Source organism: Sceloporus undulatus, chromosome 1 (genome assembly GCF_019175285.1).
Source record: "Sceloporus undulatus isolate JIND9_A2432 ecotype Alabama chromosome 1, SceUnd_v1.1, whole genome shotgun sequence".
Taxonomy (NCBI): domain Eukaryota; kingdom Metazoa; phylum Chordata; class Lepidosauria; order Squamata; family Phrynosomatidae; genus Sceloporus; species Sceloporus undulatus.
In genome coordinates, this window is record NC_056522.1 from 334,906,544 (window position 1) to 334,921,241 (window position 14,698).

The following is a 14,698-nucleotide window of genomic DNA, read 5'->3' on the forward strand; positions in this document are numbered from 1 at the left end:
TAGGCATACTTACTTATGACAACACCCTACTGAAAATAGTGAGATTTGCATCAGTGTAAACCAGCATGCAACTGAGCTGTTGGTGGTTTAATTTCTCAGAAGGATATTGATGACTACCTATCTTTGTTCCAAATGATGAATCATAGAATCATAGAGTTGGAAGAGACCACAAGGGACATCCAGTCCAACCCCCTGTCATGCAAGAACTCAATCAAACCATCCCCGACAGATGGCCATCCAGCCTCTGCTTAAAGAACTCCAAGGAAGGAGACTCCACTCCACTCTGAGGAACACACTGTCGAACAGCCCTTACTATCAGGAAGTTCCTCCTAATGTTGAGGTAGAATCTCTTTTCCTGTAGCCCTTCACCATTTTAGTCACCCTCCTTTGGACACGCTCCAGTTTCTCAATGTCCTTTTAAAATTGTGGTGCCCAGAACTGGACATAATATTCCAGGTGGGGCCTGACCAGAGCAGAATACAGTGGCACTATTATTCCCCCTTGATCTAGACACTATACTTCTATTGATGCAGCCTAAAATTGCATTGGCTTTGTTAGCTGCTGCATCACACTGTTGAATCATGTTCAACTTGTGTTCTACTTGGACTCCCAGATCCCTTTCACATGTAGTCTCATTCAGCCAGGTGTCCCCCATCCTATATCTGTGCATTTCATTTTTTCGCCTCAGTGCAGTACCTTACATTTCTCTGTTGAAATTCAATTTGTTAGCTTTGGCCCAGCTTTCTAATCTATTAAGGTCATTTTGAATTTTGATCGTCCTCTAGGTATTAGCTACTCCTCCTAGTTTGGTGTCATCTGCAAATTTGATAAGTATGCCTGCAATTCTTTCATCCAAGTCATTGATAAAGATGTTGAATAACACTGGGCCCAGGACAGAACCCTGTGGGACCCCACTGGTCACTTCTTTCCAGGATGAAAAGGAGCCATTGTTGAGCACCCTTTGGGTTCAGCCAGTCAACCAATTACAAATCCATGTAACAGTTACTATGTCTAGCCCACATTTCACTAGCTTATTTGCAAGAATGTCATGGGGAACCCTGTCAAAGGCCTTACTGAAATCAAGATATACTATATCCACAGCATTTCCTTCATATACCAAGCTGGTAATTTTATATAAAAAAAAGAGATTAGGTTTCTGTGGCATGACCCATTTGTTTTGTTTTGAAATTTGTCCCAGTAGCTCATTTAAAACCCTACACAGAACGTTCAAATGCAAATCTCATGTTATCCAAATTTTGACACCAGTTTTAAACCTTTTGTATTTCCAAGTGACCAGATGTTTTATGCACTTACCCTCTGTGCACACCACCCAATATATCATTAATAGTTATACAGTGGTCCCTTCCCTTATGCGGCGGATCTGTTCTGGACCTCCCTGCGTAAGGGAAATTCTGCGTTTGCTCAAGCCCAATTAAAGGTAATGGGGCTTGTGCTCGTGGCAGCACGCACCGTGCGCTATGGGCGCATGAGCCATTACTTTTTCCGGCACACAGCACCACTTCTTCCGGCATGGCTACAAGCATATGCTGGAGGCCGCATAAGGCGTGCCCGCATACGATGCAGGCGCACTATATTGTCATTTTGTGCTGCAATACACTAGGCTACTTTATGCAGCTCTCTCCATTCTGAATATGCACTTCTAATTATATCTAAGACAATTAACAAAAATTAAGAATCTGTCTTTTGGAGAGCAGTCTGAACAGGATGTTGGCACTCTTACTAATAGGAATTACAGTGGGCAGCTGCATTGGTGGGCTAGTGATCCACAGACTACAGCATCCATGGCCTGTCAAGCCCCATGTTATTCAATGGCAGAGTGTAGGCACAGACATGATGATGCAAACATGTGCATGTCACTGCCCATGTATGACCATCCATGGTTTCCCCATCTGCTATAGGCCCCAGAACTGAATCCCTGTGGACTGGGAGAGTCCACCGTATTTAAATGAACAGCAAGAAATCATGAATATAGCATATTCTTTAAAGCAAGGATGGGAATCATGTGGCTCTCCAGATGATGTACTGCAATTCCAAACAGCCCATTATGATAAAAAAAAATTATGAAAAAAGTATTTATAAGTTTAGAAAGGCATGGACCTAATTCATTGGCTCTAGATTTAGTTATACCTACCATCTAGGTTCTCGAATAAATTCATTGCAACTAATAGGACTTACATTAGTGATTCTTAACACAGGTCCCATTGAATTAAGTGGTCTACTGAGAATATGACTAAATCTGGATCCAACCAAACAAATGCATCCTTTAGTGTTAAATACCCTAATGCTCATTATCATCATGCTCTTCACTATGGGCACTTCTCTTAGACTGCCCTGTTCAGAGAGCTGCACTGTCTGTTAGGAAAAGTGATATCCCTCATAATGTATGAAGATGCCATATTCAATTTCCATTCTTTTAATGGATATTAGGCAACAAATATGGAAGACTCAATTTTGAGCCATGAACGGTTGCTACCAGTTAATACGTGTCATGATAGCTACCAGGCTAACACTATATAAGCCAACATTTTATGAATGCAAATGTTTAGCTATTGGCTGATTTGTTTTTGCTTCCAGTTATTCCTCCACATAAAAACAAACAATGTCTACCCCTTTATGGAGTTCATATGTCTTAGTTTTTTTTAAAAGTTTCTAGATTTAATAAACCAGTTTTCTATTTCTATTTGAGGATGTTTTAATAAAGAAAATCATTTCCCAATATAAAGACCTAACATTTTTTTTTGTATTGCAATTTTACTGTACACCGCTATGATCATTGCGGAATAGCGGTCTATAAATAAAAATTATTATTATTATTATTATTATTATTATTATTATTATTACTTGCTGGTGGACCTAACTGAAGAAGACCAAACAGGTTTTTCTAAACAAATAATTTTAACATTTTAATAGTACTTATCTTTAAAGTATTTAACTTTTTTTGTCTTATTTTTAAATATGCCATTCTCAAAGGCTTTTATTGCCTTTCATTTACACATTCCTTATATTGTGTGATTATTTTATTTCTATTTACTTTTCATGTAAAAGCATTTAGCACTGAAAGAAAGTAAATGGGTTTAGGTTCTCCTCTTAGGACTATACACATTATTAATTTAGTTTATTTAAATCTCAGTACAAATTGAAATGTTACATACATTTTTTTTTCTTTTGGTGTCATTGAATTTCCATCTGTTGTTTTCAAGGAAAAACCAAACAGAACTTTGAGACTTTTCTCTATTGCAAGGAGGTGAGTAAGTAGTACCAGTGGGAATATTTTAATTTTTTAAAAAAATCTTTTGACAGTGCAAAGTAACCAGCCACAAACAAGTTATTGTCCTATTCTCTGTAATACTGAATTTATAAAGTATCTGCTAACATCAAAGACAGACAGTACAGGGTACAAAGCACACAACTGCCATCCAGTACTATTTGTTCATGCTGAGAAACAAAAGGTCAGACACAATCAAGGGTTACTAGATCAACAGATGTCTCTCCCATTAGTTACTTTAATCCCAGAACCACAGTGTTAGTGTTTCATGCAGACCTGGGGTTAGTAAAGACTAAACTTGAAGAGAATGTAGTGGTAATTTCTCAATCAGTGTGAATTTATCTCCCTTTTAGTAGTAAAAATAAGGGCAATCAGGAAAGTTTGAATACAACATGGTTATAAGCTTAGTGCTTTAGTAATAGATTAATAAGAACAGAGGTTTTTTTGGACACTTTGTCTTACCTTCTGATAAACAGAACTGATATTTAATGATCTAAAGAGGGGAAATAAATGAAATAATCATCAAGAGTTCAAGAAATAATTTGTACAGGTAGGCCTTGAGAGTTACTTATATTCTCAGTGATTATTGTTTTATTAGTAACTGAAAATGCAGTATCTTATATAAGATTTCAAAACATTTCCTGCAGGAAATGACCATGAAGACATTCATTTTTAACTATATAAATTTAATGGCAACAGAAAAGCTTTCACAGTTCCCAAACCACAGATAACAAGACATTTTTCTTGCAGTTATGGTAGCTCTAATAGCTACAAAGATCAATCTACAGATTTAGGAACACTCACAAGTAATGTAAATATGATGATGGTTTTTAATAGATCAACAACCAAAGATGGCTTTGATTTAGTAGACAAAGGATCAAATTATATAGCATGAAATGCAACTTCCTAAATATGGAAACAAAAATAATATATATATATTTAAAATATACATGGTCAAAATATTACCTAAAAATACTGCATTTTTTGGACTGAAAGAGAAATGTATGTATTTTTTTCTTACCATTTTCAGAGGATAAATGGTGGCATGGTGCTGGACAGTAAACCTGAGCTGCATAATCTTCAAAAGTTGATGGATCTAGATGGTGCTGAACAATTGTTTGCAGATACCGAGCTCTTTCCTCATAGCTAGTTTTATGTATATGTTAAGGATCAATGTAAAGTTTAGAATAAAGCAAACAGCAAAAATCTTGATCAGTGATAAATCTCTTTTTCTTTTTAGCAAATCCATAAAATATTTTAAATGTTTTTAATGCTGATGTTTAGCCCTCTCTCTGCTCTAGATAGGCTAAAATATAAACATTATTACACTTAAAAATAAGAGTATATTTAGAAAGCCAGATTCATACATTGTGCCAGTATTCCAATTCACAGTTTACATCTCCCCAACCCAAATACATAGAATATCCTAGTATATTGTATTGACTCTGTTAACATTCTTCTGTTAAATAAACATTTTCCCACTCAAAATCCCCATACTATAAAGAAAGCATAAATACCCCAGTGTTTAATGTGAGATCTTTCTAAATGATCAACAGACACCAATCTTCTGAAGCTGCCCAAAAGGTAGTTCTTGTATACTTGTCTAACAAAAATGCCAATCACAGCAGGAACAAGAAGAGTATCTTTGGGCTCTGATAGAAGTGAGTTATGTCTAAACAGGTAAAGATCCACTTTCTTCCATCTATGAGATGGCTGGGCCATATTTCCAATAATGTTCATAGAATCATAGAATCATAGAGTTGGAAGAGACCACAAGGGCCATCCAGTCCAACCCCCTGCCATGCAGGAAATCCAAATCAAAGCATCCCCAACAGATGGTTCTCTTTGGAAGCAACTGCAGTTGTAAATGTGACAGACAATATTTAATAGTCTTTTCACAGAATTATAATGTGATTTGGGATGGACTAAATCTAAATCTGTTCACTGAACCTATGGGAAAGGAAAACTATTCATGGTTTGACCTGAACAATGACAAGCTTTTCTACACTATGTATTTCTATTATATATCAGAGTTCTGGTAAGGCAAAGCACTTAAAAATATCATTTCATGCTAATGTTGATTCTCTCATACTAACCTTAAATGACTGTATGCTATCTTCTAAACAAAAAATATTTTAAAAGTCAATGCATTCTTAGTGTTAGATTTAAGAGTGTTAGATTTAAGAGTCTTATGTATGTCCTCTCAAAACAAAAGCACTTACTTCTTTGGGATTTAATTCTCATGTAAGTGAGTATGAGACTGAAGCCTTGCTGTCTAAATCCTAAGTATAAAAAGGGTCGTAATTCAGAATGAAAAAAAAAAACCCTTTGACTTCAACATGGCTCTTTACATAATTCTAAAACAAATAAAACAGCATATAAGGGAAAATAGCCAGTCAATTTATGCCACTGAAAATAGCAGGTGTATTTACAGAAAATTCATAGCATCCCTGAGCATTAGTAAAGAAAGTATCTACAGGACATCAATGGCAAAGCACTGCATTTCTTCCTCTGTCTTATACATCCTTTTCAGCTGATATTATTGACAAGTGACTGGTATCTTGAAGTGCTATTGCTTTTGAAGAACCCTCTCCAGGCTTCTTGTTCCAGAGGATCTGGTTTTACTGTTAACACAGAGAGAGCAGGAAAGGGAGAGAATATTTCTGCTGTTCATGAAAGCAACTATGGAAATGGCTGTCAAAATGTAGAACAGCAGGCAGCAACATACAATTATCAAGAAAAAAACACCATGCTGGCTTAGTGTCATAGGCGGATATAGTTGGTTGAAAAATCAGCTACCTTTCTCATACAATTTGTATTGTGTGATACAACTCACTGAATTAATCCAATTATGAATCTAATCAATTTAATCTAATTATTATCTAATAACATAAATCTTTGCAAACATGTTTTTATTTTATATATGAATAATGATTTCCAATATCATTGAAATTTATTTCTCTCAGGGGAATCACTCTGCAAGCTTTTCAAAAAATTAGAAGTTGAAATATGTGGAAAGTCACAAGAAATACATGGTAATTTCTTTGGAAAAAGAGAGGCTATCATGCTTCTCTAGAAACAATAATGGGTATGTGTCTAAGAATCTTGGTACACCATTCCTGCTGTCCTAAGCACTTTTAGCTTTCCTTCACTCCAGATGTTTGACAACAGCCACTGTGGTGTGTGTGTTTATGTAGGTGTACTTGGGTCTGAGAGAAACAACACTGCCCCTCTGAATGTATATCTGCTGAATGGAAAACATGATTGGGCAGCCTCCTTTCAACATGAACAGGATATTAGGGTGGAAAAGTAGAAACTGAGCTGCAAGAATACATACCTTTTTATTTTCAGAACCTATTATCTCTCCTGAGGACAAAACACTCCATTGGGATAATTTCCCCATTCCACTCTTCCAAGATCTTTTTCCATATGTATAATCTTCACCTACTTTGGTTTTGGGAGACAGCATGGAACAGTTCTGACTATCTCTTTTTAACACCCTTAATTTGCACCCCCCCCTTTCCCATCTTTAAGAATCTACAATTAGACTGCTGAATGTGATCCTGTAGTATATGTACTATTCTTCCATCATATAATAAGCCAGGGATAATTTAAATATTTATACTAATCTGTCTGAAGAGCATACACTTTCTACACTCATTACCTTCCCTTGCTTCCTAATGAATAAGTCTCCCATTCTCATACCCTGCAAAAATTTCTTCTTTGACAAATATGATGCCTTCTTATTCTAAGCTTTGCTTTTCAGTTATAAAAAAATCTTAGTCTTTAACTGATCTATTTTAAATGCTGAACATAACTATTGCATTTCTTTTTGGAATATTATAGGTACATTCATCACTAACACGCTATATGAAATAGTATAAACAGTTTGGATGCTTAGGGAAGTGCAAAGTATTAGGATCAACAAAGATCTTATGACTGTAGGGGTAAATGTAGAAGAACACATATTAAACCCTCAGTTTTTCCACTATTTCAATAATTAAGTGGACTACTCAGCAATGTTCATTGCCCACAACGAACAAGTGTGAATACACATGCTTTCAATTTCAATAGGTAGCCATATCAAGGCCATTCTTATCACAGATCATCATCATATTCATTCATTATTCTTGTCTGTCCTCTTAAAACAGTATAGCAGTCCAAAAACGGCTCCCGAAAATATCATAAACAGCAACATTAGGACAAGGAGAAATAGAAAACTCCTTTGTTGTGAAGGTTCTTAGGTTGTGGGACATACACAAGATTGAGCCTTAACACAGGAAAGTAATATAGCACAGTTTTTAAGAGGCTGTATATAAGTGGTAGAGGATGAAACTGATGGTTGAAGTCTAAATAATACTACATATCTCACAACTTGTTGAAAAGCACTTTTTTCCATTGGGGGAGATTCACAGCTGCTGAATTTTCTGCAGTTAATAGAGTCCTTTGATTCACAGCAGTGCCCCTTGCACAAAAAATACTGGCCTTTGTGTATTACCAGAAACTAATTTTCTATTTGGCTGAAAAGGGAAAAATTGGGTTATTGCTTCTCCCTCCTACAGAGCTTTTCATTATGCCTGATGCACTCAACTTCTAAGCTCTTCTGAGGAAAAAAAATAACTGAAGAGGCAAGAGGTAGAAAAATGAGCTTGTTAGCACATTAGAAGTGAAGTATCTTGGTGGGCCCCAGAAATTCCCAGTGGTGTGTTAACTTATCACTCTATGCATGCTGGCACTGATAGTCTCCCAATTGAGCACTCTCTTTTCGCACCAAAGGTGCTGCCAGGAAGCAAAGGCTGAAGGCCCACAGGAGAACAGCCTGCTATCAAAACAAGCTGTTTTTAAAAGTCTGTTTGAATGGGTAAAATGCTTTATGAAAAGCAGGGTGGAGACACCTACCTGCTTTTAAAAATGTTCCTGTTTCAGAGGTCTCTAAATGGAACCTTTGAGGTTTATTTTATTATATATACCATATATACACAAATAGGAGAGAAATGAAGCAAAGTTAATGCTTTTGATGTTTCCAGTTTAAATGAGTAGGTTCCAAAGAAAGGAAGTATACAACATTTTAAGAGGTGCTAACTTTGAAAGACAGATCCATCTTTTCTTACAAAAGTGGAATGCATAGGGAAGGTTACCTAAAGAAAATAATCAAAATATAGATCTTCTTTTCACACAACCAGATAAAATGGGCAAGAAATCTAAGAACTCTATAGTCAGAACACACCTGCAAAGTCATTCCGTGTTTATCCAACAAAACTTTTGTCAGTCATTCTGAAAAAACTTCATTTCAGCATCATATTGTATCGACTGAATATACACCATAGTAGCTGAAGTCAGTATAATCTGTAGCTCACATTCGTCAAAAATTACAACTGAAACATCACCATTGGCAGTAAGATTGCAAATCATCAGTTGTAAGGTGACTTTATGTTCAGTGCTTGGCTACTGACTTGCATGCTCTGTGGGGTCTGCTTGTCTGTTAATGAGGTGGGAACATAGACCACTACAACAGTGCTTGCACTGACTTCCTTGACCTTCTTGTTATAAAGTGTGATGCAAGTGTGGGCTTGACTACACTGAGACTGCCTTTTTAACATCTATTTCAAGTACAAGACTTGAAGTAGATACATACATACTTCAAAGATTCAAAGGCACTGGCAGGCATGTAAGGATTTCCAAAAGAAAAGCACTGAGGAATTCACATTACATGCTTCTCACCAACTTATTTATCAAATTTGTATCTTGTCTTTTTCCCTAAATGTAATTTTATTCTACATTAATTTGCCAGTTCCTCACTATTTTGAGAAGCTTCATTACATCTTGTAGATGAAATGGTGATAAGTGAAAATTAGCCTGTTACAGATTTTTCTTTGCAACAGTTTAGCTCTGTTCAGGTATTACTCCCAACACCTTCCTGGACACAGGAACAAACGAGCATCTAAGTCCATCCCCTCCAGCAACATTTTTGTCCAATGGAAGGTGACATGTTTGAAAATAAGGTCCTGTTCACAAGGCAGATTTCCTTGTAAGTGAGAACCCTGGAACACCAAGGAACTTGATTGTGTTAAATGTTTCCACACAAATGGGAACTTCTCCTTTTCAGGCATGCTGCTTTCCATTTGAGGAAAGCAACAATGAAAGAGGTGGGGCTAAGCATTCCCTGACTCCTGTGTCCAGGGAGTCCTGGTGGGGAAATGCCTGACCAAGACTTTGCCTGACCTTGATCTACGTATCTTGCACCTAAGTGACTTGGTTCTCATACAGCCACCACCACCAAAACTATTGATTTAAGGGATGTATCTATCACCCTTTACCATGTTTATCTCAAGGTGCTCTCCAAAGCAATAACAAGTTTAAAAAAATGCACAATAAAACCATTAACACCTGAACACAATTAAAACATTCAACCAGTTAAAGGCAGCAGAATTAACATAATGCTTATACAGAATCTGACAATATTTAATTAAGAATTTTAATTACATCAGATTTGAGTCCAAACTTTACTGGTTGAAAAAAGAAGAAACCACTTGCATCCAACTAACAGATGTCATTTTTATTGGTTTTTTTTTAAAAATTAAGAATACATACGTATATTTAAACAATATATTTGACAGAACAATAGGTTACTTTTATTTTATATTAAAGGTTTAGTTATTATTTCTACAGCTTCTAGATTATTTGTTAAAATAGGAGAATATATACTTATTACTGCTGATTTAATATGGCGATATTGGGAATACTTATTTGGAAATTGGTTTCATTTAACTCAATAAGGTTTACTTTTGAATAAACTGGTATTGCTCAAGCCTAAGGTGAATGCATCATGGAACTTTTTTTGGCAAGATTTGTTCAGAGGGGGGTTTGCCTTTGCCTTCTTCTGTGGGTGAGAGAGTATGACTTGCCTGATGTCACCCAGCAGGTTTTCCATGGCCAAGCAGGGATTCGAACCCTGGTTTCCAGCATTGCAGTGTTTCAACCAGTTCACCACGCTGGCTCCAAAATTTTAAGGTGTATTTTAAGGATACCCTTCATCACACAATCAACACAAGGTTTTTGTTTTGTTTTCTTGGGCTGAATTCTTCCATACAGTCAATTACTGTTGGTTCAATAAAGCCTGTGATCAATAAGATTAAACAATACAGGGTTTTAATTCATTCCTACAACCATATTGCCAAGGCTATGCAGTTTATATTGAGTATCAATTAAGAAACAGGACTGACACCTGGTACTTCTTTATCTTAGTTCCACGAGCTGCCAGATGATTCAAAATCCATAACAGGTGGCGCATCAGTACAAATAGAAACCCATTAATGGAAGCTGGAGTGAGATAAAATATAGAGTACATTACAGACTTAACCATGTAATATACAAGTGCTGCATGAAGAAAGTGGATATGAAATATTCAAGTTTCTCTGCCAGAGTTTGTTTTTTAAAATAAAATACTGCCATAAATACCACAGAACTTGACTTCACCGACACTTAAGATTATTGATGAGTGGCAATCAGAAGTGATAAACTAGGAAATAAATTACCTGTATATACTCAACTATAAGTTGACCTCATGTATCAGTTGGGGCCAAAATTATGGGTTTTGCCATGACCCATGGATAAGTAGAGGGTAAAACTTCGACGCTCCTTCAGTGTGTGTATGTGTGCACACAGCAAGAGGGATTCTAATTGATGCTTTTTGCTTCAATTGTTTCAGCTTTGGTTTTAGCCTTCACTCCCCAGACAGTGGTAGCCGGTGCAGTGGGAGAAGGACTTTGTTTGTTTAACAGAAATCAGTCACCCAGGACTTTTTCTTCTTGGCTCAAGAGAGAAGGAAAATGCTCTCCCCATCACATGGGGAAATCTGAAAGAGCTGCTATCACATTACCATACTGACCCATAAATAGGTCAACCAGAGATTTTGGGCTCAATTTTTGGGCATACATTTTTCAACTTATAGACAAGTATATACAGTAGTTTGATTTAATAAATTACAACCACAAGGAAATAAATTCTTTCAATTTAATAAATTAGAACCACTTGAACAAGCAAATTTCAGGAGTGCATCCTAAGGACTAGGGATGGTAAATCTAATCCCCCCCCCAGTCCCAATGATTATTGAAATCAATGAAACAATTTTTTGTCCCGTAAGTTCAAGATACTCCAGATGTTTTTACCCTAATAATGATGAGAAATAATGTAACTTTTCCATGGTAGATCTTGCTCAGAAAAGAGGAGTTTTCATAGTCTCCTGAGAACTGTGCTGCTTTTGGAATGGAAATGAAATTGTGCAAATTTCAAATAGTGGTGTTTGAAGAAAAAGACTGTTTCCTGATAGCCACAAGTACGATTTCTGCAATACTGCATTTTTACACAACAAATAGCAATGCTGAACAACAAAAGTATTACATGACAAAAATGTGCAGGGAACAGAAATGTTGTACACAAAACCATGTTCCTTTTTTGGGTATGATTGGATTTTTCACAAAATTTGTACAAACCATGTGCCTATTTATTTGGGTAAAACTACTGCATTCTTGCAAGATTTTTGTCATGCAACATTGTTGTTTTCCTTGTAAGAAAACAATTCTGAGCAGAAAACAGTCCCCTTGGACAACAAAACTACATATTTGAACCTTCAGCTGGTCTGATTTTCTTTCCCTGTTGCAGCGATAATGTTGAATTTTTCACTATGTTGTTTGTACTGGGGTATAGCATGCAATTTAATTTTGTATATATTGCACTTTCACCAAGAAGCCAGCAAAAAACAATTTAAGCAGGTGAGAGATTTTTCCTCAGAAAGCTGCAGTTTTCTGTGCATAGTAAAGTCTCCAAATGGAAGTTAATACTGCAAAGCAGCAATTTATCAAACTCTTGTGCAGTTCTCAAAAAGTGCACAATTTTCAGAAACATTTGAAGTGCTGTTTTTCTTCTCAATTCAACCTCAATAAGGAAATTGATGAATTTTCATTCCATTCCATCTCTACTAAACACAAAACCCTGCATAGCACTTTTCAAAATTTACATAATCCACTGACAAACAGAATGAAAATGAGTTTATATTTTGAAAGAGTAGCTGAATTATTGTGCTGACAGCATTTGTAAGCAAAAGTCGTCCAGTACCACTGGAAGTACCACTTGTTCCATGAATTCCAGTTCATGGAATGGGTGTGTAACTAAGGGCCAAAACGGATGGCTTTGAGGGGCAACTTCAAGTTGCCTCTGAGTAAAACAAACAAGCTTCATTTATATACTGCTTCATACCGCCTAAGCAGTTTACAACAGTAAGCTAATTTGCCCCCAACAATCTGGGTACTCATTTTAGCGACCTCAGAAGGATGCAAGCCTGAGTCAAGCTTGAGCCCTTTGCTGGTCTTGAACTCGCAACCTTGTGGTTTTGAGTGAGTGGCTGCAGTACAGGCATTTAACCACTGCGCCACCAGGGCTCCTCCACCAGAGGAGCTGGGTACCAGAGTAAGCTGGGTGGGGGCCGCGGCAACCGCATGCTGCATCCCAATCCAGCCAGCTTTCACCCCAAATAGAAGAGGAAAAAATCTGCTCCTATTTGGGGCGGAAAAAACATTGCTTTGCTGCTGGAGCCGGCTTTTTGCCGGCTTCAGGGTGAGTGGTGTCTAAATGCCACACCACCAAGTCGGCTAGAAGCTGGCTTTACCAGGCTGTCTGTTCCAGCCCTAAGTCCAGCAGTTTAAATGACACCTTTTAGAACATGTTGCAAATTGCTAATTTGCCATATTTACTTCAAAGTATACAACATGATTTTGCTAATATTAGTTCAGAGGAGATTGTTTTAAGATCTCAGTACTGAATTTCAAGTTTGGCATTGGCTTTCAAGTGGCAAAAACAATACTATGTAAAGTCGAAGGCTTTCATGGCTGGCATCCATAGTTTTCTGTGGGTTTTTTGGGCTATGTGGCCATGTTCTAGAAGAGTTTCTTCCCGATGTTTCGCCAGCATCTGTGGCTGACATCTTCAGAGAATGCTTGCTTGGAAAAAGTTGGGTATATATGTATTGTGTGAGCCTGGGAATGCAGAAGTGATTTGCTTGTGTATTGTTCTGTTGCTGATGGCAGGCCTCAGGCTAGGAGGCTAATGCAAAAGAGGATTACTATGTACTTTCTCTTGTCGATGTGAAACTATCTCTCACACACATATAGCCGTTTGGCACTTTGTTCAATCATGCTGAAGTACAGTATGTATGTGCCCTTTAGGGACATGCAAACTGACAGATATAATATGACCAGAGTATGGAATGGTTGGATTAGTCTCTTGATATATTAGCAGCCACCACATGCTTATACCATGTGTCTGGTTGGTTCTTAGGGATAAATTCAACTTTTGTGGAGAAGCCAGCTAAAATGCATGTCCAGGCTGTACATACTTTATGGTTGTATTATTCAAGTTTGTTTTAATTGTTTTTTAATTGTTTTTTAATTCAGTAACTATTTACTATATCTTTAATTTTTTTAAAACTTGCTGTCATGAGATCTTTAGATAAAGCACAGGATAAAAATATTTTAATAAATAAATAAAAATAATGCTGCCTGCCTAGAGCCCAAGCATGCTTGAAATCCTCACAGATAGGACTGATGTATTGGTTGCTTTCACTTTTCCCACAGGTAGGGAGCCTATCCTTTTCTTTCCTTTCCCAACCCAGCAGTCAACATATAATATTGCACTACAGTGTTATAGCACTATTATTCCACCTTTACTGCTATGGCTGCCTTCTGTGGAATCCTGAGATTTTTAATTTAGGGAAGGGCATTTAGAATTCTTGGACAGAGGGCTCTTAGGCCTCATTAAACCCCAGAATGCTACAGGAGGCAGCCATAGCAACAAAAGTGGATTAATAGTGCTATAATAGTGCAGTACAGTTGTTCCCACTAGTCTCTAAGTAAGTGAATGAAGGATGATGGTGAGAAAAAGCAAGTGTTTGAAATCTGAATTTTTGGATTAAAAACTAAAGCTTAAAAAAGAAGAAATTGATATTTTACTTCATCTAATGAGAGCCAAGTTACGTATCCAGTTTTACTGAACATACACACTGACAGTCCTTGCAAGAGGAGGGGGGAAATCAGAAATTTTACAGTGGACAATTACTTAAGAGCTATCTGTATCTAAATGTGCAATAATTTGATTACATTTCTATTTAATATTGTAATGATCAAGAATACATAATAGTGATTTTATTACCTGAGAAAGCAGCAACAATGCACAGCAAATCGTCATTTAAGACTGTGTCATAGTATCCATGATAAGCTGAATATTGGTTTAAACTAATGCACTATATGCCTCTAGGGAATGGCAGGTTCAGAGACTGGATTTTAACATCAAAATCTATCCATTAATCTTGACTTAAATATAATCTGCCCTGCTGTAAGAGGAAGAATGGGCATTCAATGA

The 14,698-nt window shown here is 36.8% G+C and overlaps 1 protein-coding gene across 3 annotated transcripts in view; it reads right to left on the reverse strand.

Annotated features, from left to right (window-relative positions):
- Positions 1-14,698, reverse strand: part of RALGAPA1 (Ral GTPase activating protein catalytic subunit alpha 1) — a 238,317-nt gene that overhangs the window by 9,702 nt on the left and 213,917 nt on the right. For all 3 annotated transcript variants that reach the window (XM_042445432.1, XM_042445431.1, XM_042445430.1), the window contains one exon: positions 4,308-4,432. In XM_042445432.1, coding sequence (XP_042301366.1) covers positions 4,308-4,432 — 125 coding nt within the window. The remainder of the gene's footprint in view (positions 1-4,307; positions 4,433-14,698) is intronic.